The sequence below is a fragment of the Chenopodium quinoa genome, unplaced genomic scaffold, assembly GCF_001683475.1.
Source record: "Chenopodium quinoa cultivar QQ74 unplaced genomic scaffold, ASM168347v1, whole genome shotgun sequence".
Classification (NCBI taxonomy): domain Eukaryota; kingdom Viridiplantae; phylum Streptophyta; class Magnoliopsida; order Caryophyllales; family Amaranthaceae; genus Chenopodium; species Chenopodium quinoa.
In genome coordinates, this window is record NW_018744240.1 from 1,140,129 (window position 1) to 1,150,103 (window position 9,975).

Here is a 9,975-nt window from a genome sequence, read left to right on the forward strand (position 1 = left end):
TCTTTCATGGGATGTCTTTAACTCTTTAGTGAAATGAGAAAAAGGTGATTTGGTCTTCTTACCAAAGTTTTACACTTTTAGTTTTTACCAATCTTGTTTTTACTAAAGCTATTTTAAAGCATATGCACTGTGCACATTCATTCCGGATAGGGCAGGGCATCCGAGAGGATTTTATCCAGTTACTGGACCATCTAATTACCAGATATAAATAACCCCGTTTTAGTTTCTTTAGTTACTAGGCCATCTAATTACTGGAGAGAATCCCAATCTAGGGGACCCATTATATAACCCAACTGTTTAGTACATATTATAGTACGGAGTACATGATTTACTACCAGCTTTGGAGAAGAATAATTGACAGAGAGGGTACTTTTTCACTTCTTTTAGTCTGTTCTAAAAAATTGTAAAACCGGTCTCTATCTGAAAGTTTGGTCTCTTCATTAAGACAAAGCTCTATAGCCACTAATATTTGGACCTTTATCATCTATAATATTCAATCATGAAAGTTTTTTTTATATATATTTAATTTTATCTTGTTATGAATTTTGTTGTTTTACTGAAATTTCTGTACAATATGGTGCAATGGTCATATTATATTGGAAGGAATTCTGATTGTGGATGAGTAAGATAGCCACCATTTCTAGCTCTCCACTTCAGAAGCAACAACTTATGTCATCTTCCAAGTAGAAAAAAACAAGGATAAGAAATAAAATCTTGTACCCAATTGTTCTAAGTACAATTCTAAATCCTTTGATCAGTTGAGTTCAGTGTTTCTCTTAGTGAGTGTACAAGAATTTCGATTTAAATGGCGGATAATTCAAACAAAGCCTCATCAGAACCGTCTTCACCAAAGACACCACCGGTTGAATCTCCTAGGAAAAATGCATTCAGTAGATTCTTATGTTTTGGTAGCACTTGTAAAGGAAGTCCGACTCTGAGACTGAGAAGGCGGCTTAGAGGTGATGTCGAGGAGGAGTTTCAGTATGCTAGCTCTGATTGCTTGTCATCTTATTATAGTGTGTTTGTGGTCCGCCTTGCTATAATGGTATGTAAAAGCTTGATACTCACCTTTATATCGCATTCATGAAAGTTGTCAGATTTTACAAGGCATTTTATTAATCTTGTTATTATTGGTTTATTTCTTGTTTTTGTCTCTTGCAGGCCCTTCTGGCAATTTTGATAGGGATGCTAACTATACTAACATGGCACTTTACTCGTGTCTACACTACGAAATCCTTGGATAACCTTGCTTCTGGACTTCGTTATGAGCTTCTTCAACGTCCCTTGTTACGAATGTGGAATATAGTTAACTCCACAGTCGAGGTAACAACAGCACAGGTTAATCTCTCAGAGCTTATCTTCAAAAAGTACAACAGCAAGCCAGTAGTTCAAGAAAATCAAGTTGAGGTTGACTGTCAAACTTTTCCCTTTCATTTGGTCTTCCTCTTTGTAAAGTTTGAGTTTATCAAATCTTGCTACTAAATTTTGCAAATAATAACTTGTAATCTGCAGTTATATCAAATGATGAAGGATGTAATGTGGGCACTATTTGCAAGTCACAAAGCTCTTAATTCAATGACAATAAATTATAGAAACGGGTTTATCCAGGCTTTCCATAGAGATCATAGAAACAACAAAACTTTATACATCTATTCTGATCTTGCAAATTATTCAATCAGTGCTGCCTCCTATGAAGTGAGCAAGGTTTCTTCTCATCAGCTTTGGAATGATCAGTCAATACAAGGAAACCTTTCTGCAATCTGGTACCGTGAGCTACTTGATCCTGTCAGTGGTGAGAAGATAGGAAAGCAAGAGCAAATTCCTCCTGACGATTTGATAAATGTTGCTGGACCTTCACAAGTACCTGATGGAGTTGCTTCGTGGCATGTATCAGTGAGCAAGCATACAGGTTCACCTTTGCTTTCTGCTGCACTGCCTGTATGGAACCCTTCCAACGAGAGTATAGTTGCTGTTGTGGGTGTTACGACTGCTTTGTATAGTGTCGGACAGTTGATGAAAGAGCTTGTAGAGGCTCATAGTGGTCACATATACCTTACCTCTCAAGAGGGTTTTTTGCTTGCCACTTCTACTAATGCCCCTCTATTGAATAATTCAACAAAAGGCTCTAAGCTCGTAAGGGCTGTTGATTCAGAGGATGATATCATACGGCAAGGTGCTCAGTGGTTACAAAAGGAGTATTCAAACAAGTTTCCTCCAAGCTATGGAGTTCATGAAGAGGATATCAAGCTTGGAGGCAAGAAATATTACATTGACTCGTTTTTCTTAAATTTGAAACGACTTCCTATGGTAAGAACTCGGTAACTATTGAGACTTTGAGCCATTGATTGTTTCAATATGATTTAAGTACAACATAAAATTTTGTATGCAGGTGGGTGTAATTCTCATTCCTAGGGAATATATAATGGGGAAGGTGGATCACAGAGCTTACAAAACATTGGTGATACTTATATGTGCTTCCGTCTGTATCCTGGTAATCGGATGTATTTGCATATTGATATTGACTAATGGAGTATCAAAGGAAATGAAACTAAGAGAAGAACTGATAAACCAACTAGATGCAAGAAGACGGGCAGAAGCATCAAGCAATTACAAAAGCCAGTTTTTAGCAAACATGAGGCAAGTTATTAGTACTTGTATTTGAAGCCTTCTTATTTCACTGCAAAGTTTCTATGTCAAATGTGCTGCCATTACTTGACTTAAATTGTATAGTATTTTGTAACATGTAAGAGTCTTTGTGGTTGTTGAATTGTTTATTTTGGAAATTAAAAGTTTGATTTTGCGTGTAAACAGCCATGAGCTGCGAACCCCTATGGCTGCAGTGATTGGGTTGCTGGACATTCTAATTTCTGATGATTGTCTCACAAATGAGCAACATGCAACTGTTTCTCAGATTCGAAAGTGTTCAAATGCACTTCTCCGTCTTCTTAACAACATTTTGGACCTCAGTAAGGTAACTGACATTCAAGCAGATTGCCTATCTGATGGTTGAAATCTATTTATGTATATATAGCGTTTATCTCAGAGACTGAACTGTCCTAGATATTCTGAAAATATAGAATATTTTTAAAGTTTGTTCAGGATGTAATCCATGATGCTTGAGCCCAAATTCTGAAAAATTTGTAATTTTGTAAAAACAGGTTGAATCTGGGAAACTGGTGCTCGAAGAAGCAGAATTCAATTTGGGCAGAGAACTTGAAGGACTTATTGACATATTTTCAGTTCAGTGTATCAACCACCACGTAGAGACTCTTTTAGATCTCTCAGGTATGAATGTACAACTAGTTAATCATCCCTTTGTGATATAAGCTATTATAGTAAAATGTGTTGCGTACTTTCATATACAGTTATATTTACTGTCAGTATAATCTTTCAGAACACCCTGATTTTTCTGAAGGATACCTTGTTTTACCTATTGCTTTTCAGATGACATGCCTAAGTTGCTTCGAGGAGATTCTGCTCGAGCAGTTCAAATATTCGCAAATCTTATCAGTAATTCTATCAAGTTCACAACATGTTAGTACAATTTTGTTTTATGATGATATTAATATCTCATTTAATCAGAGGGGTAATATTTCTACAGATCAGATGCAACAGTAATACAACTCAATTGTTTTTCCCTTGCAGCTGGCTACATAATCTTAAGAGGATGGTGCGAAAAACCCGGTACTTGCAGCAACACAGGAAGGCTTTCCTTCAATCAAGGCTCTTCTCCAATGATGAAGTCAAAGCAACTGGGATCTTTCATGAAAAACCCGTACAGAAAAGAAAACAAAGTGCGACTTTGGTTTGAAGTAGAGGACACTGGCTGCGGTTTGTACCCAATAATCTACTTGAAAGTTTAGATCATTCTACTTCTAATTTCACTATATGTTACTCATCTTTATCTTACTAACCGCGTTTATTTAACTCTCCTTTGATCAGGGATCAATCCAAATAAATGGGAGTCTGTATTTGAAAGCTTTGAGCAAGCTGACCCATCAACTACAAGAATGTGAGCATTTTACCTGATCCTCCTACTGACTCTTGACATTTTATTATCTGTATGATACTACATAATTTTCATGTTACCATTTTAACTGGTCAAGTCTCTAATGTAGAACATTGGTTTTCTTTTTTGTTCTCTTATTTAGGCATGGTGGCACTGGTTTGGGCCTTTGCATTGTACGAACCTTGGTGAGTGCTCCTGTCCCTCTTCCCTCAGCTCCCCTGTCCGAAATTTTGCCAAGCCATGAAGAGAAAGAAAATGACTTTCTGAGAACATTAGTGACTTTTACAAATCTCTGTGTTTTACTTTATGAGATGCTGTAAAGATTAAAAATGCAACCTCGGTATTCTTTTGTACCCACCCACCCTCCTGATGACTTATAACCATATGACAGGTTCGTAAGATGGGAGGAGATATAAAGATAGTTGAGAAGAATGGGCCTGGGACATTGATGCAGATATCCTTGCTTCTTGGCACTGCCTCAAATATTCCTGAACAGCATATTCAAGTAGAACTAGCTGACCATAACCTGATGGTCAGTATTCCTAGACTTTAATGTTGTTTTTAATAGAGTTAAGTATTTTAATGATAATAAAGCCATAATTGATCATACTATACACTTTTTTAAGATGGCTTTGCTTTTATAAATGGAATTATGCTGAATGTAGATTTCCATGAAAAATTGAAAATTTTCTGAATGTAGGTACTACTTGCACTAAGTGGCAGTACAGGAAGGCTAATTATGTCCCAGTGGCTAGATGAAAAGGGGGTTTCTACGTTACAAGCATCTGATTGGAATGAACTAACACAGATGCTTAGAAGGATTTTTAAAGACAAAGGTCCACCTGATGACAATTTCATTGACATACAAAACCAGATAGAGCTATTCACTGCTAAGGATGTTAAACGGTCACAGATTATCATAGTCGTTGATATTGGTTTGCTTGACTTAAGTACCAATATCTGGAAGGAGCAGCTGAACTGCCTCAATAGATATGCAGACAAAGCAAAGTTTGCATGGATATTAAATCATGATACACCTAGTTCAATCAAGAAAGAGCTTCGAAGAAAGAGGCACTTTTTGATGGTTAACAGACCTTTATACAAGTCAAAAATGATTCAGATTTTGGAAGCTGTCATTAAGCAAAGGGATATTGAAGTACAGCTAAAAAGTGAAAGTGCTTCCGATTCAACAGAAGGGGAAATGCATGAATGTCTCGAGGTGGATCCAATTCATTATGATGCCTCTAGCTCTGAGGATTCTGATAAAGGAGACATTGGACATTTGAGATCCGGAAGTGCAAGTCAAAATGAGGCAACGAAAAGGGAGAGAGGTGTAAAACCATCATTCTCACAATTATCAGCAGCAAACAACTATTTGCTTGAGTTTGATGAAGATGGCTTTCCTGAAGGTAACCGTGACAGTCAGAGAGATTTTGACGACAACAGAAACACTTTGATCAGCAGTAGTTCTGAAGAAAGGAAGGATGTGCATTTTGCAAAGAATTCGAGTGAACAGAAATCTCTAGAAGGAATTAAGATCCTCCTTGCAGAAGATACACCAGTTCTTCAGAGAGTGGCTACAATAATGCTGGAAAAAGTAGGAGCTAGAGTGATGGCTGTCGGAGATGGATTACAAGCAGTAAACACTCTCAAATCCTCTCTAAATGCAGAAGGATGCTGCACAACATCTCCCTTGCCAGAAGGAGCAGGAAGTATAACTCCAACTCTAAGCCGGAACTTCCCTCCTTTTGACTTAATTCTGATGGACTGTCAGGTAATACACTTCATTGAACTATACTGGTTATCCAATGTATTCAGTAATAGTTAATAAGTTCCTGATTTCCTACAATACACTGTCTTGTGACTATGCAGATGCCACAGATGGATGGCTATGAAGCAACGAAAGAGATTCGAAGATTGGAATCAGGAACAAGTGTCCACATTCCAATTGTTGCACTGACAGCCCATGCAATGTCGTCTGATGAGGCCAAATGCTTGGAGGTGGGTATGGATGCTTATTTGACAAAGCCAATTGATTACAAGCTTATGGTGTCTACCATTCTATCACTAACCCGCAAAGCGGCTTGAGCTTTTTTTTTTGTACTCCATCATTTCTGAATCGCGTTAGCCTATAGCAAGCACAGGTTTATACAGTCATACTAGTAAAATAATAACAGTAGTGACTGAGCTTATTAACATGTTTTGTAGAAAGCAAAAGTTGTACATAATTGATCCTTCATACATCCTGTAAATTTTGTAACTGTAATGTGATATACTGGTAAAGTATGCATTACTAGCACAGTTGAATATTAACTGATATAAAATGTAAATAATGCATTTGACCTGTATACATATGTAATCTCATTTCAATACCTTGTTTGCATTTATGAGAAGTGTGTAGGCCTTTAATTGAGGAATATCTTGATTGGATTGTGGGTCGGGTCGCAACCCATTAGATACTGACCCATTTTATTATTAAGGGTAAATTAAAGATTCTATAACTCTAAAGTGAGTACAAATTTGAATTACAGTTACAAATTGAACTATATATGTATTGTTTGATTCCTTACCACTTTACCACGAAAGGAAAATGTTTAGCACCTAAGAAAGTTCTTTTTTTTTACCATTGAAAAAAATGTTTATTACCATTTAAAATACCAATTAAAGGAAAATGAAAAAAAAATAATTTTTATTGTTTGCCTTTATGTGCAGTTTCACACTAGTAATAAACATTTTTTTCAATGGTCCGCAATCAACGCATCATATCCGTTCCTGCAATGAAATAATCAATGGTTTGAAAATCATTTTCATTGCAGGAACGGATATGATGCGTTGATTGCGGACTATGTCACAATTTTTCCAATGTAAAATTAATTTCGAAGTCTTGTAGAAAATTATACTCGTACTTGATAACACTTTTACATTTTTAGATAGTCAAGAGTAAAATAGTAAAGGATTAGAGCCATTAGAGGAGAGACATGAATATTTCACTGTATCTTTGAATAGGAAGTAACTTTTGAGTGAAACAAGAAAGATAAGGTTCAATGCAAAGTGATTTGGGGTTGGAATGTTTTATTTGCCCAAGATTGTGGTTTTTCGAAGCCCATTATCAATACAAACGATTTCGGTTTGGTCAATTGAAAATTTACAATATAGCCCAACCGAAATGATGCAGCTTGGTTTTTTTAATTATTTATGGCTAGACTCTAGTCTAGGCATCATCCCCTACACCCCTCTCTAAACACATCGTTTAACACCCCTTCCCCCATCTACCTACTTTCATAGTTTCTGCAGTACTATACCCTCACAAAATGCAGCATACTATTACTCCCTAAAATCCTAAAAAAATTTCAGTAACTTCCTCTACCCCACAAATATATATACCCAAAAAAAAAAAAAAAAAACATCTTGTTCTCTCTTTATTTTCCCTTTCCATTATCTCTCTCATCTAAGCTTTAAAACTTCAACCATGGCGGACATTAGAGACGAAGTCAAACAACCGAAGCAAATTTCACCGAAAAAAGTAGCGAAAATCAAAAGAGTAAGTATAAATGTTCATATAAATTTTTTATTTTTTTTTAAAAAAAAAAAAAAAAAAACTAATTTTTTGAGAATTTATTTGTGATTGTGTTTCAGGAAACAAATTGATAGTTTAATAACTGAAAATGTATATATGTAAGTATTTATGTTAATAATTCATCAATTTCAAAGTGATTATTTCGAATAATTAGTAAAATTAACATCTACTTGCTTCAATTTCATTTTTCAGTTTGGAGAAATCTATTTCAGAGAACAGAAACAACGATTCTTCAAAAATGTAAGTATATTACTCAAACTTCTTAAATTTACAAGAATTTATTAAAAAAAATTTATTAAATGGTTTATAATGTAAAAATTGAGATGATGGTGAAACACCTCTACAAAAAAACCGGCGAACAAAAATCTCCTATTGTAGATCCAACACTTTCAAAGATATACAAGCGTTAAGGCTGCAGATGTAAAAATAGTGTCTCGGATGCTTAGGTAAACTGAACAATTATAAAGCACTATATGTTCATTTTCATATCATATTATGAAAATATTCACATGTTTACCTATAATTACATGTTAATATGTATTTATTAACATATTCAGATTTGATTTTTTTTTTTTATTTTAAATATGTGTTATTGATTTGTATAAAACATTATGAACGCATGCATACAAAACTTGGTAATACATTCAAATGTTTTTTTAATAGTTTATATATGTGCATTTACATTTATTAATATGTTCATTATTTTTAAATATTATGAGCATTTTTACATACATATATGAACATTTTTAAATGCATAATAAACAAAGCTAGATTATAGTTTTATACCATTTTAAGTGAAACATTTGATGGAATTTAGAGATGGATATGCTATTCATATTTTATAATTCATATATGAGCATCTACCTGTAAAAAAATATGCCATTTATATTAAAAAATAATGTTCATTTGTAGATACATATATGAACATATATGAAATACATACTGAACATTTTTTTTTTCTTCATATAAATTGATATAATCTATATTGTAGTGATGTGTCATTTAAAGTGGCAATGAGGATTACACAAATTGTGAAGTTTACATTATGAAACACATGAAAACATTCACTGGTGATCAAAATAAAAAATGGATTTGTGACTTAAACCCAAACAATGTTAGTCCATCAAATGATCATTTACTTAAAATATATCGTTCATTTATATATTATTAAATAACAATTAATATTATATTATATATTCATTTTTATCAACAGGTAGACCAAATCAGGAAGCTGAGGATGCAATACACAACTCAACTAATGCTTTTGAAGAAAACACTGAATGTAGGATCAACAAAAGATTATCAAGAAAAATTACAAAAGAGTAGTATTACATATTCATTTATAAATTTATATATGTTCATTTATACAAAGATATATGTTCTTATATGTGTTCAATAGAACTTATAGATTTTACTCGCTTAAGAGTCTTTATTTGGTATTTCTATTTTTTTTAATAGAATTTGATATTTCTTTTTTTAATATTGTATGTTAAATAGCTAGTATTTCTTTTTTTAACATATTTAACAACTCGGTGTTTTGTATCTATGAAATGTTCATTTGCAAATAATTTACATCACTAACAATATTAAGGTTGAAAGAAAACATTGCTTAATAGAAACACAACCTTAGATCCATTACATGATAAAAATATAAAATGCAGTCTCATGAAAGTAGTAATTTAAAAGCTATGGTTTCCTAATGTACTCCCTCATTTACCATTACTAGTGAACCTCTTAGCTACATTTGTATCAAAAAAGACTAAGAACTTATCATACTTAATAGAAGTATGTCCTAAACCACCTCGAACACTTCTTAGAACTAACACTAGTAGTAGCTTGAACAGTTCTTGAAACACTTGTAGTAGCTTGAACATTTGTTGAAGCACTAGCTAGAAGCAGCGTGAACATTCCTTGAAACAATAAGAGTATCTTGAGCATTTCTACTATCGGCTGCAATAATTATAATAAACAAATATAATATCAATAATGTTCAATTATATTATTATTATATTAAAAAACATATATATCTACATAAATGATCATTTATCATTACATAACTGAACATCTTTATAACTCTACACATTAACATATAATAAAATTTGTTCACTATTTAAAAGGCATATGAACAAATACAAACCAATGATTATCATTAAAATAGACATATACATATATATATTGAAAATACAACAAAATTAACATAAAATTTATGTAACTTAGAAGTGTGTGATTTGTTCTTCTACTAGTAATTTCCATGGAAATTCAATCAACAAAAATTTCATTGATTGAATTTCCCATCAATTTTTGTCCCTCTTAAATTTTTTAGTCTCTAATTCTACTTTGTCTTTCTAATTGACAGTTATCATAAGCATAGCTGCTTTCTTTTTCTTTC

The 9,975-nt window shown here is 33.4% G+C and overlaps 1 protein-coding gene and 1 long non-coding RNA gene across 2 annotated transcripts; both read left to right on the forward strand.

The window, feature by feature from the left end:
• Nucleotides 1–524: 524 nt before the first annotated feature.
• LOC110694724 (histidine kinase 1-like) lies at nucleotides 525–6,428 on the forward strand. Its single transcript, XM_021871900.1, has 13 exons — nucleotides 525–1,045; nucleotides 1,162–1,407; nucleotides 1,513–2,307; nucleotides 2,390–2,637; nucleotides 2,812–2,971; nucleotides 3,159–3,285; nucleotides 3,445–3,534; nucleotides 3,646–3,831; nucleotides 3,943–4,012; nucleotides 4,152–4,194; nucleotides 4,401–4,541; nucleotides 4,710–5,783; nucleotides 5,882–6,428. The coding sequence occupies exons 1-13, from the start codon at nucleotides 806–808 to the stop codon at nucleotides 6,095–6,097; spliced, it is 3,636 nt and encodes a 1,211-aa protein (XP_021727592.1). The 5' UTR covers nucleotides 525–805; the 3' UTR covers nucleotides 6,098–6,428.
• Nucleotides 6,429–7,489: 1,061 nt separating this feature from the next.
• On the forward strand, nucleotides 7,490–8,912 carry LOC110694809. Its single transcript, XR_002505943.1, has 4 exons — nucleotides 7,490–7,550; nucleotides 7,646–7,684; nucleotides 7,779–7,826; nucleotides 8,800–8,912. It is a non-coding gene; the product is annotated as an uncharacterized LOC110694809 (long non-coding RNA).
• Nucleotides 8,913–9,975: the final 1,063 nt, after the last annotated feature.